At 42.8% G+C, this 25,552-nt stretch overlaps 1 protein-coding gene across 3 annotated transcripts in view; it reads left to right on the forward strand.

Annotated features, from left to right (window-relative positions):
- PLPPR1 (phospholipid phosphatase related 1) overlaps positions 1–25,552 on the forward strand; it is a 716,166-nt gene that overhangs the window by 682,324 nt on the left and 8,290 nt on the right. For 2 of the 3 annotated variants that reach the window (XM_078677619.1, XM_078677618.1), the window contains exons 7-9: positions 8,845–9,021; positions 17,646–17,777; positions 24,812–24,841. In XM_078677619.1, coding sequence (XP_078533745.1) covers positions 8,845–9,021; positions 17,646–17,777; positions 24,812–24,841 — 339 coding nt within the window. The remainder of the gene's footprint in view (positions 1–8,844; positions 9,022–17,645; positions 17,778–24,811; positions 24,842–25,552) is intronic. The other variant, XM_078677620.1, reaches the window with a different exon arrangement.

Genomic DNA, 25,552 nt, shown 5'->3' on the forward strand with positions numbered 1-25,552 from the left:
TATGGGTCATGAAAGTAGCCCTGGCTGCGGAGGCACGTGGACCTCTAGTATGGGTACATCTGTAAGCAGTTGACACACGTATTGGGTGTCCTTTCAACCTCAAACTTAGAACTGCTTGCTTCTTGTCTTTATTATGTGGACAATCCTTGTGCATTTACAAGCATAAAAAGAGTCCCCCTCACTGGATGGTAAACAGAGTTTACAACAAATCTTTTCCCCCGCAGGGAATCACAACGCGGGCGTTACAACGACCGCATTGTGATTCCGCATACCATTACTCTGCAAGTCAGAACAACGACTTGAGGAGGGTGGAGACAGTGTTTGATTTAAAATCCAACACCTTCACTAGTGTCCGCACAGACTGGAGTTGGAATAGTAAATTATACTATTCCAACTTCCAGCGCCGTCCTCCGCAAGTCATTTTTCCGACTTGCGGAGTAATGGTATACGGAATCACAACGCGGTCATTGTAACAACCGCGTTGTGATTCCCTGCGGGGTAAAAGAACGCAGGATTTAAAGGTATATTCTCATTGGATATGTGGCACTTCAGCACAAATACAATGCATGTTTTTTTGAGAAATGAAAACATTTCTCCTTATTAGCGCCTGCTTTAAGGAGGTGTTTTGATGCTTTTCCTGGAGATCAACGCCCTGGGCGTAGGCCCACCTCATACATGCTAAAGGCCGGCTCAGGGAGGCATTATTGGCCAGATGTACGTAATCGTGTGTTTGCGATTTCCTAATAGCAGATTTTAGCACTATGCAATCTCAAACTGTGATGTACAACAGTGTATTTTACACTGTTTGCGGATCCCAGTGGGCCTCAAGGGACCTGCCTCATTAGTATTCATTAAGCAGGTTGCAATTTGCAACCTATTGGGAATATCTAGCCCTCACAGGGATGGTGGCCTGCTGGGGTCAGCAGACCCCCAAGTCTGTGACTGCTTTTTAAATAAAGCTGATTTTGGGGTGGAAATGCTGCCCGTTTTCCTTAAAGGAAAATGAGATGCATTTAAAAAGAAATATGAAAAGTTTCCTTTTCATTTTTTAAGAGTAGACAGTGTCCATGGGAATTGTTGGTGCCTCCATTTGCGAATTTTTTGAGACCAGATGCACGGTCACAAAACATTCCTACATACCAGTGCTATTCGCTATTAACATGCCCCTTCCTAATAGCGACGTGCAAACCCTGCAAAATAGGGTCGGTACATGCCAAAAAGCATTTTTCCACTAAAATGCTTCTTACATCTGGCCCCAAGATTTTAACTGGGCACTGCAATTTATTTTTAATTTGTGTTCTTGCCCAATATCTCCTTTGTTGAAATGTTTTCGGCTCTGTAGTTATGTTTACCTAGCTTTATAAAGAAAATGTTCTGAGCCACATTTAAATTAGCGCTCAACAGGAGTGATGTTCCACCGGAATATAACTCCTGTTATATAATGATTATCTGCATACAGTTTGCTGCCAAGCGGTTACCGTATGATTCTCCACTACCTGCAGATATTTCCCAATCTTTACATAGATCGGCACAGCTTCTATTCAGAACCTTTTCGTCTTGGCAGCGTCTAGGCCTTTGATTGTGTCACCCAGGAGACTATTCCGTTACAATTTTTCAAAGCTCGTACATGGTGGAGCGAGAGCACCCTCTAGCGAAATGTTGTTGCATTCTTATAGAGGAGTGGGTCATTGCATGAGAAGTATTAACTACTTAAATATAAACCGTCAATGGGCTTTTGTAGAGGATAAACTTAAGTGAAGGCAAATGAAATATAGTATTCATTAATATAAACTGATGCTTCATTTCCACTCTGCATATTATACGGGAAAACGTGTTCTTGTAATCTGTTTACTATCACCAGTGGTAGAAGTGGGCGGGATTGGAAGGGCACGGCGTGCCCCTACTTTTCAAATTTAACTAAGTCCGTTCCCCTACTTCTTCGTTTCAAAAATGCATCCCAGGGCAGGAAAGCTCCGAACATAAAACATATTACAAGATCCTCAAGCCCTGTGCGGTGCACATGAGGAAGGCCACTGCAGTTGCCAGGACTTCCTCCCCCTTTCCCCTCTGTATCTGTGGGCAGGGGCCTGCCCGGCAACACTGTAGGAGCAGTGTTGCACTGGAGGAGCAATCAATCTGCATGAAAAAACGGCTACCTCCGCTGGCCCGGCTGTGCAGTGATTAACACCTCATTTAGTTAGGAGGCCACATACCTGCCCCCACTGTGACCAATACAATGGTCACATCAGGACACACTGGTAGCCCCGCCCTTGGCCCCATCTGCCCGTTATTTTTGGGCTCATCCAGACGGGGAACAGCGTTTACAACGCAACTTTTACAACGCAGTACCTTTACCACGCAACTTTTACAACGCAAGTCGTTACAACGACTTGCGCTGGGGGGCGCTCTAGGATAGGGAATAGTTAATTTACTATCCAAAACCTTCCCTACTATCCACGGGGACTGGAGTTGGAATAGTAAATTAAACTATTCACTATCCAGCACCCCCAACGCAAGTCGTTGTAACGACTTGCGTTGTGAAAGTTGCGTAGTAAAGGCATGCGTTGTAAAAGCATGCGTGGTAATGACATACATCCATCCAGACGGACGCTGCCACAAGGAGAGGAAGAGGACCTCATGTGTAATTCGTGGCAGACTGTGCCCAAACCTTGGCGCTTTTTTACAAATAACTGTAAAATGTTTTATGTCTTATCAGCTGTTTTCCTAAAAGATGCGGGACTTGTGCCATTCTACCCAAGTAACCACAGATGCCCACTGGGGAAACAGAAACCGGTTCTCTGCCGGGCAGCTTTATTTTTATACCAGCCCTTATAACACGAGCACTGAAGCAGACTTCAGCTAGCTGTGACAGTATATAAATGCTGAGTCCTTTTTGCCCGCATTCTGAGATGGTCTACCCACCCTTCTACTTAAAGTTCTGAGTTTACATCAAGTCTCCTCTCGCCTCTGGCATTATGCGGTTTTGGTGATATTATGTAAACTGTCAGCTAGAGCAAAATTGTTATATTCCATTTAACCCAAAAAAAATCTGGGGGGGGGGGGGGCTGCAGCCTGCCCACCCCCATTGGGTCTTTATTGCTCCATGGACTTATTCACCATTCACTTGATGAAACAAAACTGAAATATGTTTACCACATGTGTGGTTTTAACCATTGACCATAAACCAAATGAATGCATACAGCACAGCTGCTCTTTGGTTTTGAAAAGCCTTGAAGGTAAAAAGAACCCCTTGCCCAAACAATAGCCCTCTCCTAGCCGGAGGAATCTGCACATAAGTGTGAGGGGTGTGTGTGTGGGGGGTGAGTGTGTTGGGCGGGACTGGAAGGGCACGGCGTGCTCCTACTTTTTAAATTTAACTAAGTCCTTTCCCCTACTTCTTCATTTAAAAAATGTGTCTTGTATTCCCGATGAGTCTTTGATTTTTCCAGAATGATGTTACTTTTTTCAAGCAGTACATAATTTGAATTGAGACACATTAAGGTGTTTATAAAGGGGCACAATTGGGTTGTAGCTGAAGGCAGTGCAAGTGTCTCTCAGTGGGGTAGAAAGGTGCTCGGGGGAGAGGATGTGGCACTATCGCCAGAGCTACCAAATCTTGAACTGGGGAATCAATCTTTATGAACAGTCCACCAGACCACTCTCCTGAGGGAGAACATTCCCCCGCTAGACCACAGAGGCCCTGGTCTCTTAGCACCAGCAGGTGGACCCTAGCAGGGGCAAGTGTGGGATAACCTTGAATGTCTGTCCACCACAATCCATACTTAAGTTCACCTCCAGTCTTGCAGGCAGGCCTACAAAGCAGCACACCCTAGATCAGCAGAGACTTTGTCACTGAGGTCACAGGTCCCTTGAGGCCAGTCTGCCTCACCCATTAGTGACTCATTGGCCTTGTTCCAGCAGTAGTATGGCAACTCACCAGGGATCGGCAATCTGGGATTTGTCACAGCAAACTAAGGGGCATATTTATGAGGGCCTTACGTCATGCTTGCACCAGGGAAAGTGGTAAATGCATAACACAAATCTGCAAGTCATATTTATGAAGCCACGCAAAGCCACTTTGTATGGCTTTGAATGGTTTCATAAATATGGAGTAATGCAACACAGTGCAAATTGCTGCTTTGTCTTACTCTGCACAAGGGAGACGTTGCAGTGGGTGTTCCCACTCAACTCTTCCGTTTTTTTTTTACACAATGAATGGTAAACCTGGGACTGCATCAATATCTTATGCCTCCCCAAGGGAGGCACAACATGGAGAAATTTCTTTATTTCTCCCTGTTTCTTCCTTTATCTATATGTGTAGCACACATAGAAAGAGGAAAAAACCTCCCTGGATTGTTTTTGTGCAGGAAGGTGCCCCTTCCTGCACAAAAACAATCCTGCATGCAATTGAGGTACCCTTGCACCTTGGTGCAAGGGTGCTTTCGTTGGCACTAGGCTGACGAAATGGCACCAGTGCACTTTTATTTTATTTATTTATTTGTTTATATTTATATGGCGCACAGCTACCCAACAAAGGGTTTCCCGGCGCAGCAGATCCCAATGTCAATGCGGTTACAGAAAAACTAGATGTTAAATAGCCATGTTTTTAAGGCTTTTCTGAATTTGATGTAACTCGGCTCAGACCGCAATGTATGAGGCACTTTGATAAACATGTATCTATTGGTTGCATTGAATAGCGTTATAAGCTGTAACTCATCAGTGAAATGCCAAACATAGTAAACATTGGGATGTTTCGCTCTTTCTAGCCACACCTGACTCCGCCCACTGACCCAACCCTCATATTATTCCTGCCCCCTGATGCTCCACCCACAGTTCCCCTACTTTTTTCCCCCACTTCGACCACTGACTATCACACTGTGCACAATAAAATATGAAAATAAATCTACAACAAATAACTTTTTTAGTTTCTGACAAATGACAGCTCGTGTCTGACGCGGGTGAAGAATAATGAGAGTAAATGCAGACAAATAAGAAAAACAAAAAACAAATAATTAAAAGAAAATTAATTTGCAGATCCGTACAATTCTAAAAGTAGCTCCTTGGTGTATTTAATTGGAGTTTGTACTTATCTAGGACGGCAATAGGCATTCAGCAATGGCACTTCCGTCAGGTGCTTTTCCCAGGTCTGCTTTTGTACTACTCTAAGAAACTTTGTAGGGGTTTACTGCCATCACTGCAAAGTAGGGCGGTGTGGAGGCAGATTTAGTTGTTTTCCAAACTTTAGTCATTTTTTTTTCTAATAATAAAGCTATTGGGGCTATTTATCTCTCACCGTCATGATGTTCACCTTTGGGTGTAGTTTTCCATATCCTGGGGAGGTTTGCATGACCAGTAGCAGCTCCTGGAGGGAATGCTGCTGGGCGGTGACGCAGAGCGGGCGAGGGGCAGGGTGGGGGGTGTAAACTTCGGATTATGGCTCAACGGAGGTGAGTATACAAATAGATAAATAAAACAAATTTTGTTGCACCTGCTGCATTGCCAAATGCTTTTTTGTTGTCTCTTTCATCGGGTAAGTGAGGGGCACCCGCAGGAGCATTTACGGCATGGGTTTGCCTCAGACAGCGAATACTCTAAATGGGTTGTGCGCGGCGGACTAAAAAAAGCCTCTGGCAAGCAACCACCAGGGCCGGACTGGCCATAGCGGGCACCGAGCAATCCCCCGGTGCGCCGCACGTGTGGGGGCCGGTTTTGGGCCTTGGGGCAGTTTTTGTTACAGGGTCGTTTATGCAGCAAAATCGACCCTGTAACAAAATCGGCCCAAAAACGGCCCGACAAAGAGCTCGGCTGCACCTCCAATCCCCCCTCCACCAACCGAGTGGAGTGGTGAGGGGGGGGGGAGCACTTTGCCAGGGCCGGTTGTGATTCCCAGTCCGGCCCTGGCAACCACAACTGAAAGTGAGATTGCCTGTGTGTCCTCCTTTGGTACTTGTGTTCTGATGATTACTTCTGGGTTTCTTGTCTGAGGATTAGTGCAAGGTGGCCAGAGACAGCATCGGAGCACTGCAGGAATTTCCCCAACGGATAGAGCAATGCCTCTCTGAGGAAGGAACGCGAGCACTTTGACGAGGGGAACAATGCTCGCCCAGGAGTCTCAAATAGGAGTGAGAGATAAGGAGGGCACCCTTATGGGACTAGAGATGTGCTGTGTTCACCTGGGGATTGGCTTCTTCTGTCCATCTGTTGCTTTATTGGGGGGGACGTAAGTGTTCCTTCCCTATTGGCCTAGGTTTGCAGATTAATCTGCATTTATACCTTGTTTTTCTCCTATGCTTGGTGTGGCTATGGATGGAAAGGGGAGGAAGCATTCTCCTTATCCCTCATCGGAGGATGAGGAGGGGAAGTGTCTGAGCAGCATTCCAGTCACTGTCCTGATGTGGATGACAGATTGATCGCCAAACAAGTACAGGCCATGATTGAAGAGGCGGTGGATGTTTCTTCAGATTTGGACATTGATTCTTTGCCCGAGATACCTGGTTCCTCTGGGGAAAAATGTATTTCCCGAGGGTAATTGGGGGACAATGTATTTCCCGAGGGTAATTGGGGGCCTTCCTTTAGCACATTCGAGACCATTTGGGGTTCGATCCTCCGATGTTGAGGAAAATGGTTTCTTTCCTCACTTTGCCAAGGCAGCTCCAGTGACTCTTTTGTTTCTCCCCAAAATTAAGGCTGCCATTTTTGGGGGTTGGAAGGAGCCAGATCAATTTCAGGTTCTGCAATATATGTAGAAATCCTATCAAATGGAAGATGCAGAATCTGTGTTGCCCCAGATCATTAAAGTGGACTCGATATTAGATCCTTTGCTGGGTAGGTCTTCTTTGAATCCTGATGACTCTTCACCCTCCGACTCTACCAATAAAAAGGTTGATGCCAGCTTGAAACAATGTTTTGTGGCTGCTAACCTGGCACTTCGTGCAACCTCCTATGCTGCATTCACCTTGCAATCCTTGGTAAAGAATTGTGAGTCCTCAGATGAACTGATGTAAGAGCGAGTAGACGTATTGGACCCCTTGGTTCACATGGAACAGCAGTCAAAATTATTGATGGCCATTTTGGCCAATATCATTAGGGTGGCCGCTGTTGCTTCCAGCTCGGTGGTGATGGCCCGCCAGCATGTTTGGCTCAGGGATTGGAAGACTGATTTGATCGTAAAAATCTCTTTGGTAACCAGCTAGTTGACATGATGAGGAAATACTTCAAGGACAAGAAGCATTCCTGGTCTTACAAGTCCTCTTTTACTAGAACCTTTAAATTCTTTAAACCTGGGTGTTTTCATCCTGTGCTCAACTTAATAAGGCTCAACCATTGGATAAAGACTGCATTTTTGCATGGTAACTTTGCAAGTCATCATTCATCTAGTTTCCGGGCAAGATGTCATGGCTACCATCGATTTGCAGGACTTTTACTTGCATGTTCCTATTCACCCCACACATCAAAAGTACCTCATTTATAGGTGGGGGAGCTCATTTTCAGTTCAGTGTACTCCCATTCGAGTTAAAGTCTGCTCCACAGGTTTTTACGAAGGTTCTTGCTCCATAGATGGATCTTCTTCATCGACAGAGGATTTTTATCCAGCCCCATCTGAATCATTGTTTGGTTTCAGGGGGTTCATCCGGTCAGGCAATAGATCAGGTCTGCCAGGATATCAAAGTGTTAACATCTCATGGGTTTCTGATTAACTCCCAGTAATCACAGTTAATTCTGGCACAGGACTGTGTCTTCATCGGAGCCTGGTTTTACATAGACAAAGGGGTGGTTACTCTTCCAGACAACACGGTAAAGAAGATGCAGTCCCATATTTTGGCCCATCTGAGCTCACCTGAGCAGATCCCCCAAATGATCTCCCTCCTTGCCCTTTTATTCACCATTGCTATCAAAGTAATACTGATCGATTGAAAATCTAGCAAAAACATTTCTGGTGGGCCTGGGTTACCTATCTAAGAAGCACATACACAACCCAATCTAGTAACAAAGGTTGCCCTTTAAACTCCCAATGTATTTGGGATACACTTCATCTCTTTATCCCCAAGGTGAAATCCTCCAACTCCCTCCCTGACCACAGGTTCTCCCCTCGTCAGCACTACTTAGGTTTTTAACACATCTCCTACTGAATCACATACCACCACCTCTCCACCCTTTTCCTATTCCTTTACCCCTCCCCCTTAGCTATATTACCAGATACACCTGCAGAGATGTGTACAATTTGGATATATTTCTGCTTACATTCCTCAAGACTCATCATATCCCCTACCACCTACTGCTACATACCCCCCCATACATCAATGCTCTACCCTCATGCCACAATCTCTGGGTATGGGCTACAGTGAATGGAATTCTACGAATTCTGTCGATTACAATCATAAGTGTCACATTGATGTACACATCTTGCAATTGCTAATTATTTTATTTAACCTTTTTTTTCTCCCGCCCGGTTTCCTTCTATATTGTTTTCTCCTTATTAAAATGCCAATTTTATGATATATGGCTCTTCTTAATATTACACCATGTACTTTAGACATTATATAAACCTGTCTCATGAACATGAAAAACTGTTTGTTCTTTAATAGTGTCCTTTGTCTTAAGAACATTTTACTATACATTAGGTACTCTTGTATTCAACTTACAGGATTTGAATATTGCGAATTGTAATAAGTACGACTTTAGAAAAATAACCAGCAGTGATGTATTGATTATGTATTTCTTCTTAGTTATATTTCTTAGTTATATTCAATAACTTTGAATGGTGGGCAGCCTTATGTATTTCTATGTGTTCTATCAAATGTATATCAACTCATTTGCTTTTGCTGTGTTTTCTTGCTGTTTTAGATGTATATTACAAGCACAATAAAAACAAAGAGCAGCAGACTGGCCAAGCCAGTGCTGTGCTTGGGGACCCTGTGCAGTGCATTCCTCACAGGACTGAACAGAGTGTCGGAGTACCGCAACCACTGCGTGGACGTCATTGGAGGCTTCATCCTCGGAAGTGCTGTGGCTTTGTTTCTGGTAAGCCAAGGTTTTTTTAAATTTTTTATTTAGGAATCATTAAAAATTAGGAAGACCAATAGGATATAGGTGGAAACTAAACCAGAGACTAACTGCATTGTAAGCAAGCTTTTAGAGACCCAACTACTCAAGGCAATTGTACCTTTTGTGAAAGCGCTGAATGACCTCAGGAGTTAACACGACCTATGTAGGAATCAGTACAGAGATGTATCTAAAGGTGGTTGGAATCTTCAAACTGACTTGGTGTTTCTTAGGTTTTTCCATGGCATTGCTCCCAAAGGACACCTTTTACTTTCCTAGTTTCAGCCCCAACACTTTGTGTGTGATTATGCCTCCAATTGTGTTCTCTTAACATTGCCCAGAAACAGTGGCTCTGGTCTTTGGGTAGCTTTGTTGCATGTCTCGCCAAGAGAACTGGAAAGATGATCTGGATCTTTTTACATCACTCTTTGGCAGAGGTGCCAAGTTCAGTTGCTGCAAAGCACTTCTTTATATGGCTTCCAGACACTTTTGACCCCAAAGTGAGGTTGTCCACTAACATCAACAGCTATTCAGAGATCCCTCTTATGCCTGGGAATGGAGTGAGCAGTAGATCCTCTTCTGTGGTGAATTACCAATAAATGGCCTTTCTAGCATTAGGGATTACTCTCCCTGACTGTCCTATTGCATGCTATGACATACTCCTGCTAACAGCGGTGTGTTGGGGTTTCAATTCTCCCATAGCTTCCCAGTGACTACTTGTGTCTGAGATAGTATACTAAGATGTTAATTCTAAATTATCGCATAACAGCGTTATTTTCTGGCAGGGATTTCACACCCTCACCTTAAACAATTTGCCACCTCAACCACCCATGAGCCATACCTCTGCCATAGTTAAGGAAAAACTGTCTGTTTCTAGCCAGGATATAGCGAGATATCACTACCACAGACTCAGTTTTCCTTTAGGAACTGAAGTGTTTCTAGGTCTGAATACACTTACACTTCCTGTGACCAGAAAGCATCTGGAATTTAGCCAACAGCCTGCTCATGTCTATTGATCACTAAAAGCTAGCAATAGGTTGAGCTGTTTGCTCAGGACTGGCTATTTATGGGCACAGCTCAACTCTAAGCACTGCTTTGAGTGACATATATGTTGTTAAGTGGCGCTGATCCGATCGACACATGATAGATCACTATTTGCATGGCTATTTATGGAGACACGTCATTGATCTAATAGGCACTGATCCTCACACATGCAAGTAATTGGTAGAAGCCTTAATGAACACAGATAGGTAAGGGACACAAGATGCAGTGATTTCAGGGAAGTGCAATTGATAGAAGACCTCTGGTGACAAATACTCATTATATTTATATATTTATTGAACAGTGAACATACTAGTGGGCACTAAGTCGTACTGGCAGGGAAAGTATGAAAAATTGAGGTTATCGGCTATGGAGAAGGTTCAGAGTTCCTATTCAAAAGTAAGAGGCGTGGCAGTGATTTGCACATCCGGCATACTACAGCTGTGGTTTTTAGAGATACATTTCCCCTGTTGTTTTTAAAAGGTTTATTTTGATTCTCTTTGTGAGCAGCTGTATTGATATATACTTATAACTAGAGTCTTGCTGCAGTTTGTGTCTTCAGCCAAATGGGGTTTCAAACATACCTTTACCACTTATCTGAATGCAAGTGATGTTATTACAAGTGTACTAAGTTCCAACCTGCCCCTATATAAGTGAGAGTCTTTATTTGTTCCTTATAAAGGGACATTTAGATCTGGCTCCCCTAGTGATGACATTTTTTATGAAGGCTAGATAGACTTAAACAAGTCCAGTGCTGCATATCACCTTTACAAGATGGCCACCCAGGATATTTGTATTCTTACGGACTGGAGCCTGCACCCCCACCCACTCCTAGCACCTTGAGACCCTCACGGTTGAGTAGTCGCGCTTAACAAACACATGATTGATTGATATAATGGCTGACAGTCCTTTCTCTGTGGTAATTTCCTGCTAGCCGACTAAATATATAGAATATATAAGATTTGTCCCTAAGACTTATTTGCTGACACCTTGCATTCATAGATAGTGCATCCTATTCTTCAGGCACTGTCCAATGCTTGCTCTCTGTTTGAACACCAATTCTTCTCAGGGATCCTCTGGGATGTAACCTCACCATCAGCGATCGCTCCTTCTAGTCAGCCGTATCCAGTGTTATTTCCTGTGTCCACCTGCTGCCCTGACCCTCACAGAGCTATTTATGTAGCAGTCTTCCGGCCTTTCTCACACTAATGCTCATCTTATGTAAATTTGTCCGGATCTAGTGGTCGATGGAAGCAAAATATGAACGTCTTAGATTAGATGTCACAAGTGCACATCTCTCATACGTCCCATGTGTTGCCTCCAGCGATGTCACCCTTCCGTGCCTAGCATCTGCACAGCTGTCTCAGATCTATGCTCAGGATCTAGATTCATTAGAGTCTCCTTCCCCCAAATAGTTCAAAGGTGAGGGCCTTTTACAGTGTAGTTACTTGGTGCTCAGTTCACTTCCGATATCCTTTGGGCACCACCTGCCTTCTTTTTCAGGCTCCTTCTTTCACACTAGAACACACAGCACTCTGTGATGCCCACTGCTATCTCGTTCTTAGAATGGCTATTGTATTTATTAAAATGTATCCTTTATTTATGATAAAAACCAGTTCACATCACCAAATGTATCATACCATCCCCTGTCTCCATATAGTCAGGGTAGTGTATTTGCACGATTTAAAATTCTTGACTTTGGTACTCATTCTCTATGTTTATTAGGTTCTCAGTATTAAAAAACAAACTGAAATTGAGGGGCATATTTAAAAGAGAATTGGATCACTGCAATGTCACTTTTTTTTTAATGCCCTGCACCATAATTACAAAGCAGTGTTGAGCCACTTTTTGTGGCTTAACACCGCTTTGTCTTTCAAGAAGGTATCTGCGTGAAAGGGGGGGTGCAATGGGTAATGCTGCGGGTTTTCCACCACAACACCCATAGCTTTTGATGCTGCCCCATATTCCCAAGGAGGTGTAAACCTTAGACAGCCGCAAAAACTAATTCCATGCTATAGCAGGCGTTAGAATGGCCCAACGAGGAGAAATGCTTTCATTTCTCCTTGTTTTTGCTTTTTCTATGTGTGTTGCATTCAGCAGCACTCATAGAAAGAGCAAAATGCCATAATGATTGTTTATGTGCAGTAAGGTGTCCCTTCCTGCTCATAAACAATCATTCAATAATAGAGCTTTGCTACTTCCACGTGTGCTGCCACAGTGAGCTCTATTAGTGTTGTGGGAGCAGCAGGTTTCAGTGTCTCCCTCTGCTTGGACCACTTGTAATAGGCATTACTGCACTACCAGCTCCAAAATGCTGCTATTACTGGTGGACACTTCAATGGATTTTTGTTTTTCAAAGTGCCCATACTTTTAAATATATGTATTCTACATATCACCATCCTGCACATAAACAATCATTCCCTGCAAGCCAGGCGCCCTTGCACTATGGCCCAATGGTGTCGGTGTTGGCGCTAGGCAGCTATTTTCAGCCTCAGCGAAAACACAGGGGTGCACTGTATTGTTGTAACTACAGCGCATCCCTGTGTTTTGGAAATTCCAGAGTGTGGTGCTTCAAAATTTGCTGCCACTTTGCGCTCTGTCATTTCTTGTAAATATGCCTGAGTTTCATGTAATTTGTTAATCATTATCGTACCTTTCACAAACTCTTATTTCTGTTGCTACCCGTCAGGTTCTAAGACTATTTACATCTCATATTTATGATCCAACACGGAGCTGTGAAGAGAGTTTTGAAATTCTTCACATTTTTCCCTGCTGCCTACAATAACCACCATAATCCCATAATCAGGTAACTTGAAGCTATTTGTATTGTCACAGGTGAACCGAGTCAACGTCAAAGTCAAAATAAGCTTTATTCAAAGTCGCAAAGTGAATCATAAAAGCTACAAAGTACATTCGTAACAACATTTTTTTTTAAAACAGTAGTAAAGTTAAAAAGAGAAAGCTGAACATTTCCGTACATAAAAACATTCATGGACTACACAAACAATTACACTTTACCGCTGGTTCCTGCAATTAATAATGGCCAGCAAAAACCAGGACATCCTGAGTCAATTTCTTGGCAGTTGTATATGTTATAAATAATGTAATATTACATACACAGAAATGACGGAAGGCAGGTAAAATCAATACGGGGTTGTATCGTGAAGTAGTTCTCACTTCTGCACAGAATTGAATGGTGTAACCATTTTTCAAGGTATTTTGTCCAGTGCTTGGACAAAGGTAAGTCTGTTAGTTACTGCTTGAGATCTAAACTTCGCAGCTGTGTTGCACAGCCAGGTGGAGAACAGTCCCAGGCACTATGTGAGCGGCAAACCACCCCGCTCAGACCAATCACAAAGCTGCTGTCTAGCTGGTAATACTAATACCAGCATGAGAGCAGCGCCGTGATTGGCTGGGAGCCTTTGCACTGCTGGGAGTCAGAAGACGACGGAGGAGAAGCAGAGGCCAGCAGGAAAGTCAGCTTTTCTTTTTATATATCTGCCATTCCCCCCTCCTCTCCCCCCCGCCTCTGCTGCTCCACCACATCTGTACCGCCACCCCTGAATAAGTGCATGGACTGGAGCCAGTGGGATTTCTTCAAAAACGGGTGCAGACCAAACATCTATGCGTGCCCAAACACAAACTAAGCTCGTCATATAGCCAATGGAGTTCTAAAAAATGTCTACAACTTGATGACAATGTTGCACTCCTCCCCAATATTGCAAGCAGCATATTGCTCGACAAAAACTATTGAAACCACAGTACTAGCCATTTCCTTGTAAGGTAAGGATAGTGGATGGAGATGTGGAGTTCTGAACTGTGAACATATACCTACCTTGCTCATGCAGCTGTAGGTGATGTAATGGAGGAAATACCTTTATAGATTGAAGTTAACACATTTCATATGGGCACATACAGCCATCAATGATGATGTTGATAGGATGTCTGGTTTTATGCTAAAATGAAGAAAACAAGGAAAAATGTAATGAAGAAAGAAAAACCAAAAAAGGTGATAGTTACCTTCTTTTATTTTAGAAAACGATGATGAAAATAAGACTTCATATACATTTATTTTGTTATTAATATGGGCAATAGGCTATAGCAGCGGTAGGATTGGTAAAAGTAGAAAGGTTAAGGTTTGAGTGCAAGATTCTGTGGAGGGGTAAAAGTAAGGTTAGTGCCTCAAGAGAAGTTACAAGTTTGATTGTTGATTATGGTTAGGGGGATTGTTAGCTATTTTCCTCATGTATTGTTTTGTCATTTGTTTCTTCATTATTGTACAAAATAATTATAGAACGGTAAATTGTGATTTCATATAAATGGCTTGTCCTAATGGATTCCTCGTTATTGTAGTTTCCCCTTACCGCATTCTTCAATTTCATATAGATTCACAACAAGCACAGATTAGGAATCCTCCTTTGGTGCGGCTTTAATATGTGAACCTCTACTAAAATGTTCTACATTGTAGGGTGCAAGAGGGCTTTGACATACTGGAGCTACACAAGTGTCACATCACAACATATAGAATTTACTAATAGTTTAGCATTTTGATTAACAAATTTCTGCAGAAGGCCTTGCCAAGCACAAACTACCATCATAGTGCATGTCATCCAGTTTTACTGAACCTCTGCATTAACTATAACACAATGTATATGTTGCTGGCAAATATACTCATTCTTCGTTGACAAATGGCGTCCTTTCTTTACGTGAAGTGGCCTCTCTTCATGTGAACTAGCAATTTCCATGTCAATTGTTGGACTTGGCCCTTTTGACAGGTTCACCCCTAAACTTTTTGCCTTTTCTGTGACCTGATATTAGTAGTTTTTGGCCTCTGCGCACTTTAGCAATGTGGCCCAGTATAAAGTACGTGCATGCTCTGAGTGTGTGTGTTGAGATTTACCTGCCCTCCCATAGGAATGCATGGGGGATATGTGTGTCCCTGGTAATCCCTGGTGTGAGAGGAGTGCAGGGTCGAGTTTAGTATGTGCGAACTCGTGAGAATAAATGCTGCGCAATGGTGTGCGCAGATTTATTGTGACTGGCGGAGAAGTGCCACTTTTAGAAGTTGGCATTTCTGTGTGCTGTGTGTCTGCCTGCCTGATGTGGAGTGCATGTCTGGCTTGTGATTGACAGGTGCTGGATGGTGTGGGGAACCCCAGGAGCCAGCATGAGTCAGCCCAGTGGTGAATAGAGAGATCTGCATGCAGATGGGAGGGAGGAGTTGCACCTGGGACCTGAATAGGACTGTGCCTTCCCCCTACAATGCTGGCGCCGCCCCCTGTGGTGCGTCTGATCCCTGAGCCCCCACCTGACAAAGGAGAGAGGAGCTGAGAAAAACAAAGTGCTCCAAAGCTCCCCCAAACCAGTCCTAACTTGTATCCCCAAGCCCTGTGCTGTGACACAAAAGAAAAAGGGTGTATAAAAGAAGGGGCTGTGACCCCATGAAAATGCTGTGCTTGTGTTCTTGAGGGGACACTCTGCCAGGAGGGACCGTTGCGGGACCCAGCTGCTGTTCCCTGGGGGTCCCTGCGTGCTGGCCTGCCCCAGCTCCAAAGAGCCTCTAATTCTGCCTTGGCAAAGACTTTGTGGCTTCCAGCGCCTGGGAGCGCTGTTATTCAAATTTCTCCAGAGGGGAGAGGAACGCGGGGACTCCGCAGCACGAAACTGCAGCCTATTTTGAGGAATTCCGACGTAGGGATTTCCCCGCATTTTGCCCAAAACCGAGCGGGTGCCCACCCCGCAGTTGCTTTCTTTTCTTAAGGTGGGAGCCTACACCACATTGCCCGAAAGAGGGAAACCGCCGGCCGCCAGGAGCGGGTGGCAAAACAGGAAGTCAGGCCAGGTGGTGCCTGTCTAGGGGCAGGGCTTCCTGGAGGAAAGGGAAGCCCCACAGGTTACCCAGAAGCCGCTGGAAGTGGCATGTGGTCCAGCCGGGCTCCTGTGCTCGTGGAGAGCCCCGCGGGTACCAACAAGGAGAGCCTGGGTCAGGCGGGAGCCCACCCCGCCTATGTGTTGCTATGCCTACAAAGGAGGAGGCGTCACAGCTGAGGAGAGTCCCGCGTGGCAAGCCCCAGCCTTGAGACCAGAGAAGCGTCCCCAGACAGGCCCGGTGAGTGGTGCAAGTTGGATTTGGTGCTTTAGTAGCCTGAGCGGGCCACTCCAACGGGGCTACCTCCTTGTGCAAAGCCCTTGTGGAGGCTTGGGGGCATTTCTTGGCTCTCGTTGTTGGGTGCCAGTTAAAGCACTGCGCCGGTATTCCAATTGTCTGAGCAGACCCGCCGTGGTGCGCCGCTCCAATGTGGGGCAGTTTTCAAGAGAGGTCCCAGTAGCGGGACCTGTCGGGGCACATTGTCGGTGCCCGGGGATGGCGGGCAGAGCCCTCTCCAAAACCCCGCTGAGCTGGGAGCTCGTATAGTGTTCCCAAGGCACGCTTAGTGCCAGTTTCTTTTGGGTGTTCCTCACAGCGGTGCTGCAGTTGTGGGCAGCTGCAGTGAGTGGGACGGAGGGCACAGTGAGTGCCAGCGAGTTTCACAGCTGCCCAGCAATTAGTGAGCAGCTGCTACGTTTAGGCCAGTTTTGCGCCCTGTTTGGATTCTTTGTTGCCCTGGCCGCTTACGCCCTGACATTCTGGACATTGGGCATTTTGAGCCCCTGTGAGAGGCCAGTTGGCCTGGGGTTCGTTTCAGTGTGTGAGGCCCTGATTACTGCGTAATGTGTCTATACTGGTAATACCAATGCCTAACGTGATTTAGTGTTTATGAGGTTGGCGCATCATGTATTTTATGCCTAATGTGATGATTATTGCATAGTGTGATTTACGTTGCAGGATCTAGGCCTCAGTTCAGTATTTCACCAGTAGTTACTGGTTGTGCTCTACATTTACTAGTTGTACTACAATTACTGGTTGTGCAAAACGTCTATGATAAATCTTACTGTTACTATTTCTACTAAGTGATGATTCTTACAGTCGTCCATGTGGCCCTGTCATGTGTATATAATCCCCTGTAAATCCTGCCAAGTGCCAGTTGGCACAGTGTACATTGCGTGATTACTATTCTAATGTGTTTCTTATAATACAAAGGCTATTTTTATATATAACCTTGTGTGGAGTTCCTTTTGTGGTGTGCCTAGTGGGTTGCTGCTCTGTGTGTGTGTTGCGCAAACGCTTTACACATTGCTTCCGGGATAAGCCTTACTGCTAATGTCAAGCTACCAAGTGGGTGAGCAGGGGTTATCTTGGTGTGCAACTCCCTTGCCCTGACTAGAGTGGTGGTCTCTGCCTGGCTTTGGTGCAAGCCTTAGCCAACTAGAGATACTATTTCTAACATCACTTAATATGTTGGTTGTCGAAATGTGGATTGGTGATCTTTTCAGAAATGGCTGATGAAAATGAAAGATTGAAGCCATACTTTGTATCCTGAATATGTTTCAAAGAAGTCCAGTGATGGGTATTTGGTTCTTTCAGGAGACAGTGACCAGGGGCTCTGGATAAGCTGGAGTCGGTTGATGTTCAGGTATCTGTATGTGCCCTCAACCAGAATGTGTTTTCTCATATAATGCAGGGGGTGTGCGTGGTCCACAACTTTAAAGGGACACATGAAACGCCTCCTAAACCCAAGCCTGAAGATCCACGAGGGGTGCCGCTCATGACGTTTCCGAGGGTGGAGAGTCCTTTGGAGACATTGAGTGCGCAGGTATGAATAATCCATACAGTTTGATGTTCTCTTTCAGCTCTGACAATACTTGCATTTTTTATGTCAAGCAGTCAGCTGCAATGCCAGCAATATGAATACCCTGCTTCACTGTATACATAATAAGTGCCAGTGTGAGGACACCCCGTTCCAGGGCCAGGGTACCCTGTCCTTGATATTCCTGCTTGTTCTTTAGAAGTGAAACACAATAATTCATTGATTCATGTATTTTTTTATTCATTCATTCATAAGCATTTGTAATCTGCAAGTATAGGAAAAGGTCTCTAAATAGATGTACAACAAATTAGTTTAAATGTTTTGTCATTTTTTTCAGTGAAATCATGAACTATTCATCCCAAAATGGGCAAAATTTTCATTTCTTTCTGTATTAACTACCCACCATATGCTGGCACTATGCCTGATAATGTGGAAGAAACTGAGTATGATGGAGTAGCTTACCTTAATATTAAGAGTGCATCATTAGCGGTACTGTATGAATCTCTTGAAATATAGGCTGCATCAAAACTTAATGCAGCTGGTTGTTCTGCTCCACATCTCCTCCTGTCTTTCACTCCTCTCTTCCTTTCCCTATCCCTCTTTCCCCCCTTTCCCCCTTTGTCGCCAAGTTTCATTTGTCACCACCTATGTGTTCTCTGTGTGGTTTCTCCTTACTCATCTTGAATCACTTCCCATGATCATTCTCTATCACTTGCTCCTCCTCTTTCTTTGCATTCCCTAACCTCTTTTCCACTATTCCTTTCTCTCTTACTATCTATGGTATGGTTGTAGGATAAAGTTGATTCTGCCCTGATTATGACCCAAGATTTAAACATCTTATAAAGAGTGCACATACCACAAACACTCTAATGACATTAGAGCTACGAAGCATTAACACAAATAGTTAGCAGTTACTACAAGTCACTCCAAAGAGTTGCACGAAAGGCACTGAGTAATACCCAAAATGAAGAAATTATATTTCTGGCATACTCTTTTATATATGACACTAGTAACACAATGGACTAAAAACACAAAGCCTCAAATGTTTCTGTTCATTTGACCCAATTTATCTTCCGTATCTTGTCCCTTCTGGATGATAGTATCCATCTTGTTTCCATGCCTCGACTGTCGAGCAGATTAAGATATAAATTCATACTTTGCTTGACAATAAAGGCATGGAAGTGCGATGGTAGATCCACTGCATCCTGTCACCCATTCCTATATTGAAAGTTTATGGACTCAGACTCCAGCATAGTATAATCTACACTAGAGGCAAGTATGGTCCCCTGTTTATAATTTTACTCCACTACTAGTCTATTGAAAATTAATCTGTATATTGCAACACATTTGTGTGCGTGTCTGTGAAATTCATTGCTCAAACTTTGCAACCTCTGCCCCATGCAGCCCGGTTTCCACAAGCTACTATGTGTTATTAGTGTTCTTAGTTCCCATCCTTTCCAAATTCTGGATGTTTGAACTCAGAAAAAAAAAATTGAATCATTTTCTGGGGACTTCTAAAGGCATTCTACAATCATGTAGATTTCCTTGAAACGATCTGCTGCTTCTTAACACTATTGACAAGATTTAATAGCAAAATCCTATTTTTAATTTGGGTTTTGAAATCCTTGTCTTTTACAGATTTAATTTGACCAATAATAACAGCATTATAGAAGAAGCCTACAATGACTTGCATGGGAAATGTGCTGGCACAGGGTGTGGTGCCACAGTAAGCTCTATTGGTGTTGTGGGAGCACCAAGTTTCAGTTTCTCCCTCTGCCTGGACCACTTGTAATGTGCATTACTACATTACCAGCTCCAAGATGCTGTTATTACTGGTAGAGACTTCCATTTAATTAATTTTATTTCCAAATGAGCATACTTTAAAAAATATTTATTCTAAATATCACCTTCCCCTGTGAGAGTTAAAGAAAGACTGCTTTTCTATTAATCTTAGCAAGACTGATATAATTAACATTGAATGGGGATTTGTTATACTAACTAAATCTGAATTTTATTGTCACTGTACAATTTGCTTACCCCATGGAAGGTGAACTAACTATTTCTGACCTGACATTTTAATTTGTCATCATTACTTTTACAGGAATAACTGGGCGTGCTGTACTTCAAGGGGGACTTGTTTACTTCTAAAAATTGGGGCACATTATTATACTCTTCAACAGGTAGAGAGGGGTCTCTTGTTGCGTATCATAGTTTTTCTATCATAACTTATCCAATGATTAAACACTATAATTATTGAGAGCTAAAGGATTAAATGTCCTAACCAAACATATCAACATGCTAGATCAGCTCAAGTAGATATCTACCTAATGATACAAACATTATAGAAACTGAGTCCAATGATCTGGACATGACATAGGTCTTAGACGTGACTGCAAATGGAGGGATGGTCCATTGATGTAGAAATCATTTCAAGGGGAAACTTGTTGGGACTTTTCAATGGCAACTGTGTGGAGTAAAATGAAAGTAAACTAAAGATCCTAGGGTCAGTATGTTACACTATATACATAAGTGAGTATGCAATCTGTGTATTCTGAGACATAGTGGTCCAATTCTTATACTATTTTGCTTGTAAATCAGTGAATGCCTTCTTATAGCTTTTCATAGATTTTAGAACGAACAGGTTACCCTTTGTATTGTATTCTTCCACCCATTCAGACCACTGAAAACCCCCACCAAGAATAGACAGGATGGGGTCAATGTGTCCCTAGGAATGCATCCCTTTACTCTCTTATGTAAAACAACCAGGGTTTGGACTCTTAATCAGTAAGGCAGAGCCACACTAAACGATCAACAACAAAATGCCAATACTGATAACTTCTTTGGCCTTGTTGTTTGACACATCACATTGAACTAAACAAAAGTGACCACTAGACCTTTTTTCTTCTCAGTTTTTGAATCTATTAAAATGTATTGATCCACAAAATCATTTACATGGATTATTCAAAATCATTGCAATCATTCTACATAACAAATACATCCCACACATTACAATTTAACAGCTTTCTCATCCTCACAATCATACCTTAAACACACTTATTCTTCTAATTCATACTCAGTTTTTCAACCCTAACTCATTCACTCCAGCACCCAAACAACCATTCTTCCTTTCACACCCCCACACTAAACAAAAACAACTTTTTGTTATACATAAAAATGTGTTTTTTAGGCACAACAAGACCTATGGTGCATACATTTCACAATAACTATAAGAATCAAAAATAATTCCAACAATTATAAACACTCAATAGGTCACAAACAACAGGTCGACACGTTTCGAACACCCCAATTAAATTAATGGTGTTCTCCTCAGGACCGACAAGCTGCTAAGAAACAAACAAAACACAATTCTAAGTTACTCTGTACACTACAGTGGAGCCTCCTACTTCCCTCTCTTGTCACTACCAAGGGTCTCAGGCTTACCTTAATCTCTTTCAATAGATCAGCTGATCTATTTATCTGCTAGAAGTATGACTCATTATCTGAAACAACAAATTGTATAGCATATACTAAGAAAGCCCTTCCACAATACACTAATGTCACAGTACGATGTATTTAACAACAAGAACACTTACTTGTGGCGACACGGTGCGCAGTTTGAAGCCGGGAAGACTGTGTGAAAACGGCTTGCTCAAAGTGCAATAACCCAAAACATATTCCTGTAAAAACAGATGGGGACCACTTAACCTCCGTGTTTGTTATATTCATTTCGCACAATGAAACGCTTGTTACGCATATACTCAAGGTGTTATACACTTACTTGCCACAATCCTCTGTGAGAACCTTCAGAGGAAACACACCCCTTCACAGTGGATGAACCATTAACTTAAGGTCTATTCTGCAACACAAAACGGGGGAGACAACCGTCAATTCCAACTTCAACCACCCATCGTGGCAACCAAGTCTCCCCTAGTCGCTCAACTGCGCGTACCTTATGCACTCAGTGAAATGTACTCTTTGCTATTCCGTGTGTTTGGAAGCCGGCAAAACAACGCAGACAGCTGCTTCCAGGTGTATGCAGGGTGTAAGCTCTTTTGGCTATGCAACGGCCGCAAGTGACCGCCTTCTACTTCCAGGCTGGTCTCTTGCTTGTGCATGAGCGCTTTGACTTATGGGAAATGTAGTGCATGCGATTATAAAAAATCCGATATCTGAAACTTGACAGATTAAGAAGTGATACGTGTCTTTATGCGTATGTGAAAAAACGTAGCAGACTTGAATATTTGGATGTTATAATTTTGAGAATAATCACACAATGATTGGACTAGTGTTGCTATTTTCAAAAAAATTATAATGCAACCAATGGTAAAGGAATGGCACAGTGTACTTTACATTGATATCCCCTTGATTGGAATAGTGTCGCTATTTAAAAAAATGCAAGCAGTGGTAAAGGAATGGCACAGTGTGCTTAACATTGATGTCCCCTGTTGAACAATAGCTTTGCTCCTAAGCTTCTATGGAGAACAACGCTGTGCCTCTATGGAAGGCATGACTGGGCTGGTGTTCTTGAACTAGATACAAGAGCAGCGATTTGGAGCTAAAATTGACTCGCAGGGAAGCAATGCTGATTGTTAAATTCAACTCAGCAGTCAATGGATTAAACAAATTATCTGAGATTTACAAGCTGGGATAGGGATTTTTTCCTGACCAAATTCTTTGACACACGGCAACAGCCATACCATGAAGCTATCTATGCTAAGGCATTAGTGATACTATGGATACGCAGCAACACAATTGTGTGTGGGTTCCCCCACAGTCTTATCATTCTGAACACCAGCCCAGTCATGCCTTCCATAGAGGCCCAGCGTCGTTCTCCTTAGAAGCTTAGGAGCAAAGCTATTATTCAACAGGGGACATCAATGTTAAGCACACTGTGCCATTCCTTTACCACTGGTTGCATTTTTTTAAATAGCGACACTAGTCCAATCAAGGGGATATCAATGTAAAGCACACTGTGCCATTCCTTTACCATTGGTTGCATTATAATTTTTTTGAAAATAGCGACACTAGTCCAATCATTGTGTGATTATTCTCAAAAGTATAAGATCTAAATATTCAAGTCTGCTACGTTTTTTCACATACGCATAAAGACACGGATCACTTCTTAATCCGTCAAGTTTCAGATATCGGATTATCTAAAATCGCATGTATTACGTTTCCCATTAGTCAAAGCGCTCACGCGCAAGCAAGAGACCAGCCTGGAAGAAGAAGGCGGTCACGTGCGGCCGTGCATAGCCAAAAGAGCTTACACCCTGCATACACCCGGAAGCAGCTGCCTGCGGTGTTTTGCCTGTTTCCAAACACACGGAATAGCGAAGAGCATATTTCCCCAAGTGAATAAGGTACGCGCAGTCGAGCGACTAGGTGAGATTTGGTTGCCACAATAGGTGGTTGAAGTTGAAACTGACGGTTGTCTCCCCCATTTTGTGTTGCAGAATAGACCTTAAGTTAATGGTCCATCCACTGTGAAGAAAAAAGGTCTAGCGGTCACTTTAGTTTAGTTCAATGTGACGTGTCAAAAAACAAGGCTAAAGAAGTTATCAGTATTAGCATTTTGTTGTTGATCCCTTTACTCTATGTCATGATTCCTCTATTAATTCTCTATTAATGCTGAACCTTTTTTCAATGGGCAGATTTTCCCTTACATGAAATCTAGTCCCTCTGTCCAAATTGGGTCTGTCTCAACAAGGAGTGAGATTGAGCTGCAATACACTAAAGATAGGGTGCACCTTTCATCCTTTTTGCCTTTCGAGTTTACAGTAATTCAAGGACATTATTCTTTTGATCTGGAGCTCCTCTGGCCCTACGTCAAATGTTCCACCTTAAATAGGATGTCAGTGCCCCAGTACTCTGCACTGTCCTCAGTACATGAGTGGCATCTGCAAGGTTCGATTTTTGTTGACCCAATCTGTGGTTACTCTACCTACTACAAAAGGCATACAGACCCCAAAATTCTGCAAACCACTAGACCATCTCTCTAGTACCCAGAGTAGCTAAGATAGTTGAAAAGGCAGTAAACCAGTGACAGATGCAATTTATCGAAACATACAGGGCCATATCATCAAGAAAGGGCGATACATTATAGCCGCTTTTATTGGCAGGAAACTGCCGCTAAAACGGTGATAATGGGCTTGATAATATGCCCTTGTGAATTCCCATAGAAGCCCAGGTTCTGGTGTTAACCTGGGCGGGCTTCTATGGGAATTCACAAGGGCATATTATCAAGTTTCTTGTGTGGCTGAAATCCTGTCTTGAGAGTTACATGTAGGCAGATACCCTCCCAAGCTTAGATATAACTTCAGTGCCATCAGTTGTGAGATTTCACAAAGCTCTACTTTCAATCTCACCGTATTTTAACATGTATTTATGTTTGCAATGTAAGCATGTATGTGAAAGGATATGGTAGTCCTAAATTATGATTTGTACCCTTCCCTGTGCCACACAGTTAAACCCTGCATCCATGGTCACGGGAGACAACTTAGAGAGAAGGAATTCCAGTGGGGGTTGCCATATATAACAACATTTTTAGATGTGTGACTATATGTAACCTGTGTTTTCTTCCATTGAGTCATGGGTAAAAGTGTTTTTGTAGATGAAAATTGGGATTTAAATATATTGTTTTTGTTTTTTTCTCAAAACAAAAAAAACAATAGAGGAAAAAATATGTTAATTATTGTTAAACTAGGATTTCAAAGTAAATCGTTAACATGTCACAATCAGTGAATGGCTCCTTACTTCTGAATGATCAAATTTGGTGTAGCACCACTTTTAGGATTGTAATGGAAAGCACTGTGATGAACATTGATTATTTCCAACCAGATATAATTTATGAGACATTTAAAATTAATTAAACAGCTCATTTGACCCTGGGAAAAGTGTCTGATGTGAATATAATGCCTGGCTCACCCTATTGCTCATTGACGTGAAGGGACACTGTAATGTTTTACTTACCTTGTCTGAACATGAAGATAAACAAAATGTTTGCAACAATAATAATAACATTAACATTTTGTATTCTACAGTATGTGTGCGATAGGCGGCAACACCCACAGGTATATGTCTCGTGTTAGTTGTCGTTTTGTACTGTCATCACAACAGGCCCCATATTCAAAAAACTTTAAACTAAACAAATTTAAAGAGCGTCATTAATGAAAAAGATAAAGAGTCAGTCAACATGCTTAAAAAATCTTGAAATATGTTTAACTGAAAAATTGCCCTTCCAACATGTGACCTATGTATGTATGCTAAAAGCTCCTGAAATTCAGACAAGTGGCGGATTCACAAGGGTGTTTATGAGTACCTAAAATAGTGATTCTCTAGTTCTGCTTGACATACTCTCAAATGCCTTTGTGAATTGGCCCCAACTGGCCCACAAACATCTGAAATGGGAATTCACTGAATATTCATATACAATTATTAGAAATAGATGGACTGTGTCCTCTTTGCCCCCCATACTAATAAGGAGTTGGACATTTCAGAGCTGATTTCAAGAGCCATTTTTGAGTATTTGAAGTTGGATTTCTTTAGTGCAGCTTTTTGTTCTCAAGAACTCCTTTGTAAATCTGACCCTGAGATTTAGAATGAACATACTCCATCAGCAAAGTTCAAATGAAAGTGTCACCAAAATTTAGTATGTAATGAGTGCCATATAAACGCTCAGGGTCCCTTGTCACTTACTTTGTGGAAATATGCAAACAGCGACAATGCGTATGATTCATTGCTTTACTGAATGAATATGAAAGTCACAAAAAACCCCAGGAATA

This window comes from Lissotriton helveticus, chromosome 2_1 (assembly GCF_964261635.1).
Source record: "Lissotriton helveticus chromosome 2_1, aLisHel1.1, whole genome shotgun sequence".
NCBI classification, from domain to species: Eukaryota; Metazoa; Chordata; class Amphibia; order Caudata; family Salamandridae; genus Lissotriton; species Lissotriton helveticus.